The sequence below is a fragment of the Phyllostomus hastatus genome, unplaced genomic scaffold, assembly GCF_019186645.2.
Source record: "Phyllostomus hastatus isolate PE091 unplaced genomic scaffold, TTU_PhHast_1.1 phas_contig_62, whole genome shotgun sequence".
Classification (NCBI taxonomy): Eukaryota; Metazoa; Chordata; class Mammalia; order Chiroptera; family Phyllostomidae; genus Phyllostomus; species Phyllostomus hastatus.
Window position 1 is genome coordinate 20,000,001 of NW_025333921.1, and position 20,150 is coordinate 20,020,150.

The 20,150-nt window shown below is 53.3% G+C and overlaps 1 protein-coding gene across 5 annotated transcripts in view; it reads left to right on the top strand.

Moving 5' to 3' along the window:
• The window catches only part of LINGO1 (leucine rich repeat and Ig domain containing 1), a 188,896-nt gene that overhangs the window by 165,138 nt on the left and 3,608 nt on the right, over nt 1-20,150 (top strand). Inside the window, exon 1 of one of the 5 annotated variants that reach the window (XM_045848665.1) lies at nt 5,042-5,281. The exons of 2 other annotated variants lie outside the window; for them this stretch is intronic. Coding sequence is in view for 2 of the 3 variants with exons in the window: in XM_045848662.1 (XP_045704618.1) it covers nt 5,338-5,415 (78 nt within the window). In the remaining variant the exon portion in view is untranslated. Of the gene's footprint in view, nt 1-5,041; nt 5,282-5,312; nt 5,416-6,734; nt 7,351-20,150 lie in introns of those variants that run through there. 2 more of the 5 variants (XM_045848662.1, XM_045848664.1) reach the window with 2 other exon arrangements.

Consider the following 20,150-nt stretch of genomic DNA (forward strand, 5'->3'; position numbering starts at 1 on the left):
GTATTACAAACACTACCCTTATGAGCGTTCTTGTACGTGTCTTCTATGGATGTATCTATCCAGGGTACATACCCAGGAGGGAGTAGTTGGGTCATAATGTGTGTGTTTTTTCAACTTTACTGGATAAGCACCTAGTTGTTGGGTCATTTCTCACCCTGGCCAGCAGCAGGCACTTGCTTACATTGTCTCAGTGCCCAGCCCTACTGGGAGAAAGGAATTTTTATGCCCATTTTACAGATGGAGCATGTATTAATTATCACTGGGAGAAAGGAATTTTTATGCCCATTTTACAGATGGAGCATGTATTAATTATCAATTGCTTTATAACAAGTCACCCCCAAACTTAATGACTTAAAAGAACAAATACCTTGCAGATTTTGTAGGTCAGGAACTCTGCTCAAGGTCTCTCACAAGGCCGTAATCAAGTTGTCAGCCAGAGCATCAGTCGTCTCAAGACTGAACTTGGAGAGGGTCTGCATCCAAGCTTGCTCATGTGGCTATTGGCAGGTTACAGACATCGGTTCCTTTCCACGTGGGCTTCTCAACAGGGCAGCTATTAACATGGCAGCTGGCCTCTGTCACAGTGAACAAGCAAGTAATGGAGAGAAGGTACCCAGGATGAAAGCTGGTGTCTTTTTGTAACCTGACCTCAGAACTGATATATCATTTCTGCTATAAATTAATCAATTAGTCCAGGCCACACTCAGGAGTAGAGGATTGCACATGGAGGTGGAGGAGAGTACCAAAAGGCAGGGACAATTGGGGGTTATCTTAGGGGGATGGCTATCAGAGGGCAGCTGAGTCTCAGAGTGGTGAAGTGACTTGCCTAGGGTCACACAGGTCAGAGATAGAGCCAGGACTGGAACTCAAGACTGCTTGGCCCTGAGGCTGGCACCTTCTGAGCTGCTACCTTTGATTTATGTTAGTAACATGTTCCAACTTAACAAGTTTTCTGCACAACAGAACTCAGGACAAATGCTTAACAAATGGGTTTGCTAATCGCACTGCCTATTTAAACACATCAGCTCAAGTACCCCCTGACATGACCCGTGGGGACAGTCGAGCCCAGGATCATGGGAGAAGTTGTTCTGCCAAGCCTGGAGCCCAGATTCCCAAAGAGTTAGGGAGGAGTGTCTTCACAAAGCTGCCTTTTTTGTTTGCTTCTTTGTTTTTGTTCTTACTTCAATCATTTGGGTAGTGTATGTGTGTGTGTGTGTGTGTGTGTGTGTGTGTGTTTAATGGAATGCACACTTTCTTGTGTTCTAAGGAGAGCTAACTGCAAAGTCAGAAGCATTAGGTGTTTCCCAGGGACTTTGGGGTAGTCAGCGCTAACAAGCCCCTTCACTGACTGGCCCCAGAGAAATGTCCTGCTTCTCGGCTACTATGGATGCAGTAACCAGGTGCTCAGCTCAGCAGGGTTGTGTGACCAGGCTGAGCAGGGGCCAGCCCTGGGACCTTGTCTCTCTATAGGACCTTGTCTGCCTTGGGGCCTCCCAAAGCATTTTGACCTTTCTGGATTCTGAGCGCAATTCCAAGTAGTAGAGGCTGCTGCCTACATTGCTTCTAGATAAGTGAATGTCACTGATGCTGGGATATTTCCCGTGGAGATGTGGATGACTTAGGCCCTGAAATGAGGGGAAGTGGGAATTAAGGATTCAAGAGTACCCTTGGCTCCCATGTCCTGGGCCCTTCTCCTGGAGAACCCATTGGTCTGTCCTAATTAATGGAGTTCACTCAACTTTAATTTGTACACACCAGACCCTCTGGAATCAGGGGTCTGGGCTCTCTGTGGAAACTAGAGGCAACACAAGATCAGTCCCTGCCTTCAGGGGCTTCTTGATTCTCAAAGGACGAAGAACTTGGTTGAGGCCTATCCTAGTGGGAATGCCACAAGGGCCTTTACAGACGAGAGCCTGCAGGTTCAGGGGCAGACAGCAACCGTAACAGTAGGTATAATAACCATGAAAATATCTGCATTTATCAAGCACCTACTGTGTGCCAGGCCTAGCATCAAGTACTGGATATATATTGTCTTGAGATCCTCACACCAACCCTGTGAAATGGGTTCTACTGATATTCCCATCTTACAGAGGAGGAAACTGAGGTTCGGAGAGGTGCCCAAAGACACCTAGGCCAGCTCAGAGCAGGAGACTGAGGTGCTTAGAGCCAATTTCTGGAAGAAAAGGACCACATAGGGCCCTGGTTTTTGAAGGGGAGGAGGGGAAAGGATACAAGATAGCAGGTCTAGGGCCTGAGAAAGCTGTTGATGTCAAGACATGCCAGTAGTGGGGAATGCCAGGAAGGAGGGTGCCCCAAGGAAGTAAGGGTAGGCTTTCCACACATTGCCCTTGGAGTCTTGGCTTCAGCCTGTACCCATACGGATGTCCCTCCATATTGACCAGCACATTGCCACTTCCAGCTGAACCAGCCACTGTGCAAAGGTGATCTGTTCAGCTGAACTCCAGTGTCCTTTCCTTTGCTGGTACCCAATGCAGGTTGTGGAGGATGAGGAACTGGGGTATATCTGAATGAGTGACCTTGAGTAACACCTTTCCCTTTTAGGCACTTTGCCCCAACCCTCTGTAACGTGCCTAGGTGGGACCCTGGTGTTCCTGAGTCCCTTCTGTATCTTGGACAGAGGGTTAAGAGGGGGCAGGAAGGCCCTAACCCTGGCCATAGTTCCAGACCCATCTCCTGGAGGGGGCTTTCCTGCCATCCCTCTCTGGGGACCCTATCCCTTGCCCCACTCCATAGCTACACCAGCATGGGGCTCTGACCTATAGATTTTCTGCCATTTCCTGATCTACTTGACTCCAGCCTGAGACTTTGGGACTTCACTGTATCAGTAGACTCAGCAACCAGTAGCATGGAGGGCCGCAAGAGTGCAGGGCTTCTGCTGTGGCTCCTGGAAGCTACAGGGCCCCCAGCTTCTGGGGCTTCGGCTTTCTAGGGACTCAGGTCACTCAAGGAGCTCCCACATGAGGTCTCATCCCACTGTCCCTGGTGTCTGGGCAGGGCCACAGAGACCTGTGCATAGAGACCCCCAAGCCAACACCTCATTCCATACCTGGGAACACTTTTGTCCAGGGAGGGGCAATGACCCTCTCAAGGTCACACAGCAAGTTAATGAGAGCTCAGGATCAAATTTATGGCATAAAGTGGGGACATGGGGACTTCCACCTGGATGCTGGGTCCAATCTACTCCCTCAACATTTCTCCATGCCCACTGCTGCTTGCCCAACCCCCACCTGTCTCCTGGGCTCCTGGTTTTCATTTTTCTTGCTAATTAGAGGTCTCACCAGTGACTTCACTGCCCCAGCCACTTTAGAGCTTGTCATTAATTTCAAGTGCCTTCAGAAATAATCATTATTGTAAAACCCCATGAGCTGCTGGGATGCAGGTGGGCAGGACCAGCACAGAGCAGGCACACAGGCAAGCCCGTGTGTGCTGCCCATTCCTCCCTGTGCTCTCAGGGGACCCAGCCCCACCTCCTGCATCCTCAGCCCCCCAGAGTGAGGGAGAACAGAGCTTGGCCTCTGACATCAGAGGCACACAGAACCTCAAAACCCAGCTCTTCCTCTTGCACACAGAGCGAACTTCAGCAAGTCAACAGCCCTCTCAGAGCCTCAGCGTTTTCATCTGTACAATGGAGATAGCAGTGCCAATCCTGAAGTGAGAAATATATAAAGTGCTTGGCTTACCATAGGGGTGGAGTAGATGTTAGACGGGACTGTCCCCTCCTCCCGAGTGCCCTGGAAACCCTTTCTAGCTTCTCTGCTCTACTGTGAGCACTCAGACTGCAATAGGCTGGCTCTTTCTCCCAGCCATCAGCTCTTAATTGACAGGGAGTTGCTGAGTTTTCACCCAAAAGCCAGGATCTGCTCTGTGCCCACCCATTCAACATGTTGTCTCAGGACTGCCCTTGGGAGCCCCCAGTCTGAGGACAGAGAGGGAAGACTGGAACCTTGCCTCTTCTAATGCCATTTCAGGCTGGGATGAAACAGGAGTAGAAGAAAATGGTCTTAGTTTGGTCTTAGGAGTAGAAGAAAGTGGCAACAGGGAGAGGAGGGCATGTTGAACAGGTGGACCAATAAGGACAAAGGCTGGGAGGTGTGGGTGAACTGTAGCTCCTGAGCATCCTTCCCTGGTTGTGTCCGTTGAAGTCCTGGACCAGGCCACTCCCATGTGTCCCCACGGCCCTGGGAACCCTACCAGACAGGAGTGGAGAGATACTTGTCCCCCTGGCTCGATTCGAGGCTCTGACTGGGTGAGGACCCAGTAACAGGTTCCCCTTTTATGGTTTCTGTGGTGATAAGGCCAGGAGCCTGCACTCTCACCAAGCCCAGACTGGGCCCTCCAAAAGGCCTTTTCTCCAAGTTCTTCCCCCAGAGCCTTCCCCTCTCCATTATTTCCACTGGTGAAATAAGACCCGGGATGCTGGGACAGGTCATTTCTTTTGGAGAAACAGGGACTGGGAAATAGCTTGGATACTGTTGACGATGTAGAACTAAGGCTGCTGGGCAGTTGCCCCCAGAGACAGCTCCGCCATCAAACCCTGAAGGGATCACTGCGGGCTCCAGAGCTACCTCAGCCAGCATCTGGGGGCGGGGTGGGAGACATCTGACTCTTCCCCCATTTCTCTGCTGAGATTACTGAGGCACGGAGCAGGTGAGTCGGGGGAGGAGATGGGCCGAGGCCACGCCGTGCCTGCGTCAGTCGCCACACCAGGAATAGCCCCCGCCCCCGCCCCAGCGGGTCTGCGCTCTCGCGCCGGCGGCGCCTTCAAGCAGGAGGTAGAGTCTATTCCTGCCGGGCTGGTGGGAGGAGGCGGTGCAGGAGACGGGAGCTCGCGAGTAACTCACAAATAGCCCGGGCAGAGGAGCCAGGAGCCTGGGAACGGGGCCAGGCAGCCGCTGTCGCTGAGCTTTTGAAAGGAGGAGGACTCCTTTATCGCCTTTCTGTCCCTCCCACCTCTAAATCCCTCTGCCAAGCCTGCCCCCTGCTGGTTATCTCAGCCCAGATTTACCAGCTGTGTGACCACAGGCAAATCAAGTCATCTCTCTGAGCTTGGGATTGCGACTCTCTGTCACAGGAGGAACAGCCTCTCCTCCCAGGGTTGTTGGAGGGTGAATCCGCTGTTCCGATCGGCTAACAGCATCGGCTTCTGCTAGGAGCGGGTCCCCGCCAAGCCTAGGATGAAGATGGACGCAGACATAGAAGACAGGAGATGGCTCTCCAGGCAGAACTGTCCCTAGCTGTGTTGTGGCAGTGATACTGACAGGTACCCAGAATCTGTTCAGCTGGGGGAAAAAAAGGTCTGTGCAACACTTGGGCTGCATGTGTGAGGCTGAACAGTGGAGAAGCAAGATGGTACTATGGATCGGGGGACACTGGTGGCCGCACCACGCCAGCCAGGTATCTGCAATGAATGTCAGGCATGCTGGGGTGGGGGCAGGGGGTGGTACTAGGAGTAGAATGCTGGAGTCTGTCTTGAGACTAAGAGGCCTTGGGTCAGTCCCCTCAGCTTCTCTACCTGCCAGAACCCCTACACCTGTGGGCCCTAGGTGTCGGGAGCACTAGTGTGATAAAGGAATGCACTCCCAACTGTGTGTGTGGGGGGAGGGGTGCGGTCAGCATTAGTGGTTATCTTAATCAAACTAGCTTAGTGTTAAAGGACTTTTGGCTTCAAGGAGATGGAAGGTACTGTACAGTGGAAGGTGGTGAGTTCCCAAGGGTCCTAGCCCACTCTGCATGCTTTGCCAAGACATCCCCAGCCAGCTGATTCTCTGTATCTGCTGGTCAAAGAGGATTTGGATGTCTGAGGAGAGGTCCCATTCCTTGGTCCCATCAGAATACGTGGTCCCAGCCCAGGACCCCCTGGACATTCGGGGAGCAAGGAGAGGGACCACCAAGCTCAAATGGAGGCTCTACACTGCCATCTGCTGGTCACTGGGTGCAGTATCCGTGGCCAGGGACGGCCAGAGTGGCCTGCTGCCCTCTGCTGGACAAGAAGCCAGACTGGGCGGGGACCCTGACTGCAAAAGGGGGGCAATACCCAGTTTGGGGTAAAGCCACTGAGCTGGTGCGCCTTCCTTGCCATCCTGTAGAGCTTCCCTGCTTTGGGGCTGCTTTCTACCTGCCTGCTCGTAGGCCGCCAGCCTATGGGCCCTTCAGCTATTCACAGACATTTCCAAGAAGAGGGGACAATGCGCAGGGGAGAGGCTTTGGGCCTGACCCTTCCCACACCGTCCTCCAAACAACCCCGGCTGGGTGGGGAGCATTGTCCATTCACGTTCGTGTGTCCGTTCACACGGCAGTGTGCAGTGACCCTAGTAAACATGTGTGAACACATGGGCTCACGTGCACACGCAAATGGCCACTCAAGAGGGTGGGCGCACACAAGAGGGTCGCAATGGCCGGAGATTCGCCTGGAGCCCAGACTCGGAGAGGCGCGGCTGCGTGCAGAGCTGGACGCCTGGGAGTCAGCTCCCGCACTAGGCGGACGCGCCCCTCGCCAGTTTCGCGTTCCATCGGTGCAGAGCAGGGGTTGGGGCACTGTTCATTCTCCGCCCCCTTCGCAGAAAGGAGACGAGCCCCCCACCTCGCCTCCCCTTCCTTGGTGGTGCTGCCGCGCCTTCTCCTCCCCCGCCTGGCTCCCGCCGCTCGCTGCCTCCCTCCCTCGGTACCCCTCCCTTTCAAGCTTGCTCGTTGCTCCTCGCTCCTTGCGTTCCCTCCCTGTGCCGCGGCACAGCGTGGACCCCGGGCGGGCGGGAGCTGGCGCGGGAGCCGGAGTGGGCGGCCGGCGACAGCGCAGCTGGCGGTGGCGGTCCAGCCGGGGAGCGTGCGGAGTCCCCACCCGCGTAGCCCCGGCCCCTTTCCCGACGCGGGGCTTTGAGCAGTATGCCTGTCCATTGCCTGCGGGCTTCAGCCCTGACCCCGGCCTCAGCCCCAAAGCAGAGCACTCCCGGCATCAACCTCGGCCCCACCAGCAGAGGCAGCGGAGGCGCTAGGCCGTCTCTGGACGCAGAACCAGGTTCGTGGAGCCAGTGTAGCAAGTCCTGAGCGCTCCAGCACCTCCGCCCGCCGGGTCCACAGGTCCACGGCCTCCTGCTTCTTCATTCCGGAGCTCAGGCCCCGACCCGGGCCTGGCCCCGGCTCTGGCTGGGCTCCTGCCTGAGTGGGGCTGACAGACGGACGGCCATCTCAGCGAAGGCTCACGGACCGACCGGCGGAGGTGCCGGCGGAGGAGGAGGAGACCGAGGAGGGGGCTGGGCAGGGGCTGTGGCCCGGCCTGGGAGATATGCAATTGGTGACCGAGCCAAGCGGACGGACGGCGGGCCCGAGATGCAGGTGAGCCCCTCAGCTACGGCCCAGCCCTGAGCGGGCAGTCCCTGGGCAGGTGTCCCTGGAGGGTGCTGTGGGCCCCCCGGGGCTGTGGGGCAGCCCAGTGCCGTCCAAGAGCCCCCCTTGGGGGTCAGAGATATGACTCTCTTCAAGCCTCAGAAATGAAGATTCTTCTTTTCCCATTCCTTCACCCCAACAAATTTCAAATTGACCAGCTGGGACCCCGGAGCTGTGGAGGGGCCCGCACCTGTGTCTCAGTCCTGGTCATCCTCCTTTCCCCTCCCATTTTGAGCCCTGTGCACCTCGGAGGGTATGGCCCCTGCTCAGCGGGCTGGGCAGCTGCCTCTTTACACAGAGCTCAGATATCCCCAGGCATCCAAGCCAGCACCAGGCACCCGCAGGCCCGTGAATGCAGGTCAGGGGCCAGTTTTCTTCACAGGCTTCATCCTAGGGGCTAGCTCCCTCCCCTCTCAAGGAGCAACCCCAGTGGTGAAGAGGAAGAGGAAATTGAGGGGTAGGGAGAGTGGAGGGGCAGGAGTTGGGTCTGTGGAGGACCCAGGAACCCTTTAGGGGCCTCCCCTTTGTCTGCCTTCAGCCCTGGCTTCTCACCAATCCTGCCCCACTTTTTATTCTGAGGCAGAGTGGGTGGGAGGTGGGAATCAGCTGAGAAAAGAGAGGTAAGAAGGGACCCTCTGTCTCTATTTGCCACCCCCCATGTGACCCTTAGGAGCTGCACCCCTTCAGGTGGCTCCCCCTTTGAGGAGGGGTGGGGCAGGTCCAGTGGGCAGTCTCTTCCAGTTTTTTGCTGGGTCCCCAAGCCCAGCCCCATCCAGCCCTGGTTCTGCCAGCAGCATCTCCTCTTTGTTCTCAGAGCTCCTGGGGTGGGGGTGGGGAGGATAGGAACAGCTCTGCCCTGCTAGGGTGGGAGGGCAGGAGGCCTTGACATAGGGGGCAGTGCCATCTGGGCAAGCCCCTTCCTGCCAGCCCAGCCCTCCCTCAGTTCTCCTCTGCTTGACTTGGATTGCAAGAGGGCATGCAGCCCAGCCTGGCCTTGGGCTCTGGGATCTGGGCTCAGGGCTCAGCCCTTTTGGTCATTATGCTAACAACACCAGCACTGGGTGCCTCGCATGCTCAGGGAGCAATGAGCATGGGGTTTCCCCCTCATCCCTCACCAGTGAAGAGTGCTGGTGAGGGAGGAAAGGGTTACCTGTCCCAGACCCTTTGTCCTTGTGTGGGCCAGGTGGCTCTCAGAGTCCTAACACCTCTGGGAAGGTGCTAGCTAGCACCTGGTCTTCTGGGACAGCTTGCTTGCCCTTCCTGCTTTCTCCCATGGCCTGAGGCAGGAGAGAGAAAATAAGGTAGCAGAAGGGAGATGCCAAATCCTTGGAACCCAGATGGGGGCTCCAGGCTGCCCTCAGCTGCTCCTCCTGGAGGAGGGCTTAGCAAAGGCCAGGGCAGGTCCTCTGTTGTATTCTTGTAGCCTCGGCCCCCTCCCCTCCCCTCTGCCTATTTAAACCCATGACAGGTCTTGGTCATGGTTGCAGTGCTCCCTAGGGCCTGGAATTAGAGTGGGTTCTGAATCCAAGGGACCAAGTTTTAGGGGATGGGCATGTGCTCTAAGCCCAGGTATCATGCATGACTTGTGGGCTGAAGGCCCCTGTGTGACTGGAGGGGGCTGGAGAGGCCACTCTACCCATTGTAATAGTGCTCTCTGATCCCAGTACTTAGCTCCTCCATCCCCTGCCTCTGAATACCCATTTTTCCTTGTATTAGATATGGTTTTCTAAAACCCTGAATTCCAGAGAGACACACACGTACACACACCCTCTCATAAGGGTGGTGTTCACCATAAAGCCAGGCAGGATCCCTGGTACCAGTGATGGTGCTGCTTCCCAGGAGTAGGTTCCAAGTAAATGTTTGGAAGATGACAGTCCAAGCTGGGGCTGCGTTCCTGTTGAGAAGTGAGGCTGCCCAGTGATTTGCGTAGGGGACCTATGGAGGCATGAAGCAGTGTCTGACGGAGGGTGAGGAAGTGGGTCACGTGGAGTTAGGGAAGGGTCTGGGTGAGGCAGGAGGTGGTGGTGGTTCCAGGGTCAGAGCCTTGGTTTCCTGGCCAGGGTCTCTTGGTCTGTCTGTTCCGTGTGTGGCACATCTATGGGAGGATGGCAGCCTTCCAGCCTCAGAGACCCTTCCTCCCAGTGGTTCTCTGTTCCCACCAGTAAATCCTTCTGCATATCCACCCATCACCTGGCTTGATCCAGCATCCCTACCCAGAGGTCTTCTCCTCCTTTCCCTCTCCTGGCCCCTCCTCTAGGAGGCCTCCCTGACTGCTCCAAGTCATTGATCCTCCTCCAGGTACCCACAGTGTAGAATTAGGTTGGTTTGCATCTAATATCATACCAACCCATTCCATTCATTCGTGCATTTATTCTACACTGCCTGGCAGAGCTGCTTGCTCGGCTTCAGGCTAGGCCCCTCTATGGCTCCCATGGATTGCCTTGAGTACTGTGGGCAATTGTGTGCTCTTCCCCTGACCTCCCCTTACTGGGGAATGGGGAAGACATTGGGAGGACCCAAGGAGCAGCTGTTAGCTGGTGGCAAGGACTATTTGGAGGGGACACAGTGTCCCCAGCCTATACAGATGGACAGAGCTGGGTAACATCAAGGATGCCTCAGGCGGGGATTGAGGAGAACCAAGGCAGGGTGTTCTCACACAGACAGAGAAAATGGGATTTGTTCTTGGGGGGCTGAGATGGTCACAGGTCCTCCAGGAAGAGAGAGACCTGGTAGGTCCTGAGGTAGTAGCAGATGTGGCAGAGACACAGAAGGCAGAGGATTCCAGAATCAGGGACAGTTCTTTAGAGAAAGTGTGGGGGGGCGAGTTCATTTCCAAATGCACTGAAGGCATCTTTGATGCCGACCTCTGTTTCTGTGTTGAATAAATGACTGAGTGAACACCTTGAGTGCAATGGCCTTGTAGAGCTGTGCTGACAACAGCCTTCTCCTCGTGTGTTCAGTTCCTTCCAGATCACTTTATAGTGAAATGTTGAGGGTGGACCCTGGAGCCAGATGCCCAGGTTTAAATTTTAGCTCAATACTGCCTAACTCTATGATTTTGGGCAAGTTACTTCACATCTCTGGATTTCAGTGTCCTTATTGATAAAGTGAGGATAACAGCAGTGGTTAACTCTAGGGGTATCATGAGGGTTAAGTATGTTAATATATGTGAGACATGTAGGGCAGTACCTGGCACACAGTAAGCTCTCTAGAAATGCTTGCTACTCATAGTTTCTATCAATGAGGTGTTCTCAGTCTTACCCTTGTAGGTGGTACAGAGATTTGATTGGATAGCTAGAAAACGAAGCCACAGAGGAGGAATGACTTAGTTAAAGTCCCTGATAACAAGCATGGTGCTCAGGCTAGAATGCCTTCCTCCTAGCTTCTGCCCTGGGGGTCTTATTCACTGTTCTGGGTATGACCTGCTAATTAACTAACCAATGTATTTAGTATTAAGAATAATAATACAATGAGTACCATGACCTTACTCCCCAACCTGAACGTTAGCACATTTTATAAAAAAAGATTTTATTTATTTATTTTTAGACAGAGGGGAAGGGACAGTGAAAGAGAGGGAGAGAAATATCAATGTGTGGTTACCTCTTGTGCATCCCCTACAGGGGATCTGGCCTGCAACCCAGGCATGTGCCCTCACTGGAAATCGAACTAGTGGCCCTTTGATATGCAGGCCAGTGCTCACCCACTGAGCCACACCAGGCAGAGCTGAACATTAGCACTTTCACAACAGAGCACATCTTCCTGTGTTCTTCTCCTCACCTTATCCATTGGCTTCTTTCTCTGAGGCACCCACTACCCTAAATTATCCATTTAGCATTTCCTTGCCATTTTAAAATCATATTTTGATACATAGAAATTGTTCAGCTTTAGTTATTTTTCAGCTTTGTAAAAAGAACATGAAACTGTACGTGTATGTATAAGCCTCATCTCTATTATTGCAAATAATAGACGTTCATTTACGTTCACATGAATACACAGTGGTCTGTCGTTTGGACACAACACAGTGTATTTTCTGTTCTTCTGTTGATGGGCATGTAAGTTGTTTTCCTTTTTGCTCTTACAAACAGTTCTGCTGTGAACATGTCTGTCCTGTCTCCTGAGGCATAGTCTCTGGGGCACAGAGCTGGGAGTGGAATTGCTGGGTTAGGGGACACATTTGCATTCACCTTTACTAGGAGTGTTTTCCAAATTGATCGGACCCTTATGTGTCCCCAGCAGGAGGCGATGTCCTCCTTCCTCCACACCCCCATCAGAACTCCTATGCTCAGATGTCTCCATTTTACTGATTGAGTGAGTGTAAAATGGTAAACTTTGTGATCTTGATTTGCATTCCTGGAATTCAAGGTTTCTTGTGTATGGGGTTGAGATGGGTAGCAGCCAGTGTGTAACACATACTCACTAAGCAACTGTCCCGTTTGCACCTTGGTTTTCCCCAGTCAGGATGCTGTCTGTACAACCCCTGTTTTGAAGGATGGGCAAGGTCAGGGAGGACTCCTCAATGAAGTGGAGTGGAGGAGGGGCATTTAGAGTGAAAGGAACCCCAGTGGTACTGTGCTCACCCCAGGATAGGCAGGAGTGGTCCTAGCTTGGAAGGTAGAGGGAGCCTGTGCTTCATTATTTCAATAAAACCTGGACCTAAAAACCTGGTCTCTGCACCCTGGCACATTGGTGAGTGCTCAAAAGAGTTTGAGGACTTGGGGAATGAACAGGATAGAATGAACAATATGCTTTTGTTCCTTCATTCGCACTCTGGGGGTGTCTTCCCTGATTACTCTTACCATTGAGTGACTTGAGGGGTGGCTGAGCAAGCTGGCTCCTAGGCATTTTCAAGGCCCCCTATGAGGCCCTCAGGCCTCCTAACCACAGGGGCTGAGAAGGCCAGTGCTGACAAGGTGATTTGGAGTGGCTCCCTCTACCAGCCCGGTGGCTTTCCCTGCCTGGACAGGGGCCCCTGTCCAGGGGCTGGTTAGAGAGGAGTGACGAGGCTTGTGGAATAATTATGCTTATTTCATGTGACACCCAAATTGACTGCCTCCAGGGTGACATTAACAAGGCATTGTTCCTCATCTCCAACCTCTTATTACATGTTATTAGGGTGTGTGGTGTGTGTATTTTTCTTTTTTCTTTTTTTTTCCCCCATTTCAGGGAGTTAATCTCTCTCTGCCACCTCCTCTGCTTCTCTCTGCAGAGAACCTGCTGGTAGCTCCTGGGAAGGGTAGAACTTGGCCAGCAGCCTTCCCTGGCCTGGCCCAGCACAGGGCTGCAGGTGCACTTGGGGTCTGGCCATCCCTTCACTTGGATGCAGGATGAGAGTATTTCAGAGCTAAGAGGGGGTGCTGAGGTATAGATCCCAACAGAGGAGTCTTCCTGCAGTATCCCTGATCTGTGGTTCCTGATTACATACCTCTCATGACAGGCTGCTCACTCACTATTTACCAAGGCAGATCTTCTGTCTTGAGTTTGATTCCTCACACTGGACAGAATGGGCCTACCTTGTGACTCTGGTCTTGGCTCTGCCCTTTTGGTCTGCACGGGACTCTTTACATCCTCTGCCTTGGGACACCCCTTAGAGATCTGCAGACATGCCAGTGCATGTCCTGGGTGTCTCAGGAACAGGAAGCTAGGTGATGGTATCAATTGTACCTGAGCAGAACACGGCATCCATATGTGTCTGCCAGTGGGGTTCATTGCCTCTTGGTACTGAGCTCAGTATACCAGGTTGGAAAAATGGGCTTAGGCAGGGGGTTGGCCAAGATTCAGTTGAACATGGAGGGCTTTGAAGAGTCAGTGCCAGGAGAAGGGCAAGAGTTTATAAATAACTCACTGGATCTTGGTTTGTGATGTATTAGGGAGTTGTTTTTAAACATTTTCCCCTTTTTGAGGTAGAAATAACCCAAACCTTCACCTGTTTGTGAGCAAGCCCCAGCCCTGAGCTGCTATGGGACATAGACAGGTCTCTGATGCTTGTGGGCCTCTGATTCCTCACCTGTGTGATGATAGCGTTACCATGCCTTTGAGTCAGACAAGCCCAGGGATCTTGGACAGGTGAGCTAACAGCCTGGAGCCTCAGTTTTCTTATCAGTAAAGTGGAGATAACGGTACCTCCCTCACAGGGTGTGTGGTGAGGATTGATGGAGTGTTCTACAAAGCACTGAGTGTGTGTGTTCAACATAAATGTCTCTTCGCTCCCCTCTCCTTGAACTCTCTGCCCCCAGCCAGTGAGGGCGCTGTGAAATCTGCCACTTCCTCTTCTGAATGAGGAGCTTAGGGCCCAAGACATAAAGTCACTTGCCCATGATCATGCAGCTCAGCAGGTCTTTGAACCCGAAACAGGAAGAGGCAATACATGAGAGCGGTCAGGACTACCTTGGGTCTGTCTGCCTGAGGCCTAATCCCAGCGCTGCCACTTACCATTGTGTGATTTTGGAGCAAGCTGTATCACCTCTGTGCCTCAGTTCTCTGATCTGTAAAAAGGAGATAATATACCAGTCTGATAGGATTAAACAAGTTCATGTTTGAGTTCATATTATGCTACCTGTGTGACCATAAGCAAGTTACAGAACTGCTTTGTGTTGATGTTTTTTTTTTTTCCATTTGCAAAGTTGGGGTGATAACAGGACCTACCTCAGCGGGTTGTGGTGGGAGTAAATGAAACTTTATATGTAAAGTACTAAGAATGATGTCTGGCACACCAGGGCTTTCCAAATCTCATGTGGGTTCCACCACTCCTTTGAGCTCTCCCCTTGCCTTCACTGAGACTCGGAGGCTATGACTACCCCCTCTCCCAAGTTCAAGCCTGTGGTCCTCCCATATGGTGTTGGCCGTTTCCAGATAAAGGAGCCCTGAGGTCTGGGACAGCTGGGACAGGGCCCCAGAAGGCCCCATGAAGGTGTGAGGGGATGAGTGGATATGGGGCAGGTGTTTCTGCCAGGGCCCTCCCAAGGAGCCACCGACCTGGGCAGGGGATGGGGCCGGAGCCTTCAGGGACACCTTCTTGCCCTTTAGAGCCTGGATTGGTATCTCAGATGCAGAGATAGGAGGGGAACTGTGGAGGTGCAGGACCTGGGTTTTTCTTGAGTTCCCTCAGGTCACCACATGGGTGCTTGCCTGCCCCCTTCAGTTCTGGGACAGCTCCAATCCAAGTTGAGGTGCCATTCACTCAGGTGAGCCCAGCACAGACAGCAAGGAAGCTTCCCAGACCAGTGGCCCCTCCTACCTTCCCCAGGCCAGTTCCTAGCTCCTGGCTGGCCTCTCACCTTAGAACCAACTTGGGATAGGCAGGGCCCAGAGTGATTCAGGACTCATTCAAGATTACACAACAGGGCAGGGGTGCACTGGCTGGAGTCAAGGCCTGGGACGTGTAAGCCCAGTGCCCTTTGCTCACCCAAAGTGTCCTCCTCTATACCTTACCCAACCCCTGCTTCTCCCCACCAAGCTGACCACTTCTGGAGGGCAGAGCCTATATACACAAGCCTTTACACACTAAAATACTTTGACAGTTAAAATTCATAGTTTATCCTGCAAATGTCCTGGAGCCATGGGCTGTCCAGAAGCCTGCACATCCTGAGATGGGCTGTGCTTTGGTGGGATGAGTGGTGAGGCAGGCAGGGGCATTCCTCCCTCAAGTGCAGAGCACCAGGTTCATGCAGGACACCAGGTTTGTGCCCAGGGCCACACAAGGAGCAGCTGCAAAAGCTGGTAGGAAGCAGGTGGGAACTGGTGGCTGCCCTAGCAAACAGGCAGGCAGCCCCACATGCCCGGTCAGAACCCTCCAGACTGGCCCCAGCTAAGAGGCCAGGTGAGCACCTTTGGGAGACGATTGAGTTTCCAAGTGTACCTAAGAAAGGGGCTGGTGGCTCTGGGCCAGGGAGGGTGGGGAATGTTGGGAGGAGTGGCAGTGGGCACACACAGCAACACTGGCCTCACTCACGCAAGGGTGGGGGCGCAGTGGGGAGCAACTCTTTGCCAGAACCAAGAGCAAGAGGAAAATGAAGAATGATACATGACAAAGGACATGATCTCAGTTTTCTTCTGCGTTAATTGTTCTGTCCCTGTAGGGGGCAGCTGGAGGAGGAAGAGCATGAAGAGAGAGGGGGATGGCAAAGACGAGCAGACCCGTGCACAAACATGTCCTTCTTGGGACTGAGCTCCCCCATTAGCAGCTCACACCTTAGATCAGGATTAGCCATTCACACCTCAGGAAGGATCAGCCCTAGAAAGCCCTAATGGAGTGTACTGGCCCTGTTAGGGTTGGGGTGGGAGAGATTAAGTAGGAATCTCTGGATGCTCTCACATGGACCAGGCCAATCACGACCACCCCACACACCTTTGGTCTCACTGTTCCCTCTGTCCAAATGCCCTCTTGCTTGGCCTGTGGAGGTGTGTTTGAGTTCAGCATGAGCTCATGCGACACCTCCTCCGTGAAGCCTCTGTGGAGGGCCTCAGCTGGGATCAGAGCTGCTCTGGGAGCTGTCCCAGCAGTTGTTGGATGGGCTGTCTTTGCACTGGGAAGATGGCCTAGGGATGCTGAGCTGTGTCAGCCCAAGCTGGGGTGGGGTTGCTGAAGCTCCAACCAAGGGAGGAAGAGAGAGAGGTAAACACACCAGCAGTGCTGGCAGAAGGAATGTCTTCCTGGGGGTTTGAGAGGAGCTGCATGGGAGAACAGACCCACGAGATGGATTCTGAAGGCCAAGTGAGACATCTATCTCCAGGTACCTCACAGTGGGAGAAGGGGCCATTGAGGCCTTTTGAGACAGGCCTCACCCCACCCTCCTTCCACCCCACAGCCGTGGCTGCCTGTGAGTAGAGTAGATATGCTCTCCACTAACACACTTGATAATTTCATGAAATGGATCCAGTCACTTTGTGCCCTGGAGCCGAAGGCAAAGAAGGGACCTCAGGCAGGCAGGCAGAGGTCCCTCTGGTAAATCATTAGGAATCTGCCTCTGTTCTTTAGTGACCCAGCATGAGTCCCTTCCCTATCCCAAATAATCAAACCTGCTTTGCGGGGTGTCAGTGAGAACAGGATGTGCTAAGCGGCCAGGGCTTTTGATAGGCAACACAAGCAGGAGATGCTCAGAAAATGGCAGTTGAATCTGTAGGGCGAGCTCTTGCTCTGTCTTTCCCAGACTCCTGCCGCCCTTCCATGCTCTCAGCCTGCGCTACCTGTCTTTTCCCGCTGCTTCTCTGCCTTTCGCTTCCATTCCTTTTCTCTCCAGCTTGCCCACTATGTATCTTTCCGTTTCTGTTGCCACCCCCCTCTCCTGTTCTCCTGGTCATTTCTTGGTGGCAGAGCTGGGGAGGGCCCTAGGCTGTCTTTTAGGAGCCCTCAGTCCCCCTTCCCAGGCCCAGCACCCCTCTTTATCCACCTCTACTCCCTCCTGCTGCAGACTCTGTCACAGGGTGTCAGGACAAGATGAGATCTCATATACTTGCCTCGCTGCCAGGCTAAGAACCCAGAGGCCCTGGAGTCCCCAGGGCTCCAGGGATGGCAGTGGCACCTCCCCACCAGGGATCTCATGCCCCTGTGTGCTGGGGATCCCTGTGGTCCCTGAGTAACACTGAGTGGGAACACTACCAAATATTGATACTAGAAACCTAAAATAACTAAACTTTCTACCCTCTGCTGCAGCCAACCCCAAATTAGGTGAGATTCTCGCATATAGCAGGCACAGGAGAAGGGCATGATGGAAAAACACTGAAAAAATTCAGTGTGTTCAACATACCATTCTCAGGTAGTTAGGGAAAGGCTTTTTCAGGTCCCAGGGTGCTTACTTGTAGCTATCAAAGGTAGTGCCTTCCTTCAGCCCTCTGGCATACCTGCCCTGCAGGTCTGGCCTGTATGTCTGAAAGAATCAGAGCTGCACACCAGGCAGCTCTTGGACCAGGCAACTGGACCAGAAAGAGCAGAGCTCTACTGCCTCCTAACTTTGTGGCCTAGGCCTAAGGCAAATGAATTCCCTTTTGGAAGTCTCAGTTATTCTCATCCGTAAAATGGGTAAGAAGTACTTCTTTTGAATGCTGGTATGAGGGTTTCTGAGACCGTGTATAAAGCCTGTGGGCTGGGTGCATGGAAGAGACACACCCCTGACCCCAGGAGCATCCAGATACTGCTGAATGAGATAGAATCACCCTTGACCTTCCTCAGTGATTCTATAAGTCCACCCACAGGTGATCCCAAACTCCTTCTATCTCCACCAGTTGCCCTTTCACACCCTGAGCCCCAGAGGAGACAGCCACAATGTGAGTGCCCTCAAACAGGTCCTTCTAGTTCCAGTGGAACTGCAGTTGGAGCCTGAGCACCCACCCCCTCTAGTCCCCCAACCACATGTGAGGATGTTGACTGTCCAGCTGGAGAAAGTCTAGTTTCATTGTGGGTTTTCTCAGGGACCCTGGAGTACAGCCTTTCACTACACAGTAGAGGAAAATAGACTAGAGAGGACAGGCAATTACCCTGGCCACAGCAGAGTGGGTGGTATGGGAAGCAGCTGAGCTGGCCATATCTGCCCTAGGCTATGTGTGAGGGTGTGATGGTGGCAGCACAGGTCTGATGGGGGTGACAGGCAGCCCCAGGGCCCTGGGACTGAAAAGACTCAGCCTGCTGTGGGTCTGAGCATTGTGTCCCAGCACAGCTCTCCTCTGCTTGCCCACCGGCCTGCCTTCTGTGTTTATTTCCTGTGTGTTTATTGGTCCAATTTTTAAACTCTTGCCTTTGTGGAAAGCCCTTCAGGGGGCAAGGGTCCAAAATAAAACATGATCGAAATGCAGAGAACACTTCTCCTTGGCAATTTCAAGAGTGACCTGAAGGATTGATGGTGCCAGGACGGCAGGAGCACATTGCCCACTTAGCAGTTTTGGTGGCCCCTCAGACATGACCCTGCCAGCATCCCTAGGTGACAGGGACCTCATGGGCATGCTGTGGTACTGCTGTGTCAGGTTGGGCAAGCACCTTTGCCTCTCCAGGCTTCAGTTTCCCCACCTTTCATGACAGCCCTATATAAAAGGTGAGGGGAGGCAGTTCACAGGGTGTGCCCTTCTGAAGCTATTCTGGGCCTGCGGAACACGGCCCTGCAGTCTTACTGCCAGACTCAAGGGTGGCAGCCACACAGGGCAACACCGACCAACTTTCTTCTACCAACATGTTTGAATTCCCTGGGTGTCTCATTGCTCAGCTTCCTGCTCGAGTCAGCTCCATCAGAGGGACTTCAACTCCTGTAAAATCTCAGGCACACCCTTCCTTCTGAAGCACATTCACTGGGGTCTGCATGTGCCACTCCTTGGTCTGAGGCTGTACCACACTGTTGGTCCTTACACACCTCAACTTCTAGCAGGTGAGATGCACCCATGACTGTCTGACCCACAGTTGAACACCCAGAACAGGTGCGGGCCCAAGAGCTCAGGCTGTGGAGCATAGTCTATCTTGGCTCATGTCACCAGAAAGGTCTCGCTTTCAGTTGTTAGTCAGGATTTTGTGTCCTTCTTTTCGGACTGACTTGCCCTCTTTAGTTTTATCTTTTTATCATCTCACTGCTTAACTTTTCTGTTACTTGGCTCAAGTCATTTTTAGATGTGTGCTATGTGTCAGTTACATATCAATACTAATAAATGTGAGGTGCTTCAGTGTTGTTGGCAGGAGATGATTTCTGACTGAGTACGTCGAGGATGGCTTGATGAAGGAGGCGGCCTGTGGGGTGGAAGGTCACAAAGGCTGCTGGAGCAGGAGGCTGGGAGAGTTCCCCAAACAGAGATGGCATCAAGGCAGGAATGTGAGGAGCTGGACAGAGTGAGATAGAATCATTTGGCAGAGTGGTGGGAAAGGTAGGTTGAGGCTAGGTGGCGGAGGCTTCAAATACCAGATTCTTGCCTGTGTAAGGGGCTTACCAACATCTCAGGTGGCCTGTGCCCTTTCTAGCCCCCTCTAATGCCTTAGTCCCCTCTCCATCAGCTCCCACCTTGCCCACCAACCCAGCTCCTCGCTGGGTACTTAAAGTCCTGTTTTCCTCTGCAGGTCCTCAGCCTCATACCTGCACAGGCTTCAGCCACTAGCCCAGTTATTGATCACTGTCAGATGTTTGCTTTTCTGGTGGGTCCCTGGAGCCTGTGTGACTATGGAAAATGGCCAGGTGTGGGTGCAGTGGGGAAGGATGAACCACAGAAGAATCTGGACAGGATGAGGGTGGCTGAAGGGGTGGTGGTGGACAAAGCCTTTGGGGATGACAAAATCTTGCAGTTCCATCACATGTCAGTGACAGCCAAAGTCCTTTCTGGTTAATCAGTCATTTAGTCAATATATAGCCAGGGAGCACCTGTCAGTCCTGAGAAGCCACTGGAGCATTGGAAAGCATGTGGCTCTGCTGGAGTCAGACAGACCAGAGCTCTGGTCTGAAGCCCTCCCTTGTATGGGCTGGGTATTCTTGGGCAACCACAAGCCCCTCATGCCTCAGTTGCCTTAAGGGTTGAAGTATGGATGACAAGAACTGTGGCCTTGAAAGTGGAAACTGCACAGGTGTGGGGAGAGGCTGGAAGGGGTCGGGAAAGGGCCTGAGCTGGGACACAGAGGTGGGCTCTCCCAGCCTGGGCTTCCCCTTCCTGTAGTGAGCCCTCCTCAGGGTCACGATGTGGGGTATATGAATGGGCGGCAGAGCCCCAGGGTGCACAGCTGGGATGGATGGATCTTCGAGACACCAGCAGTGGGAGGGCTGCAGCTCAGCTCCCAGAGGCCATCTTGTCCA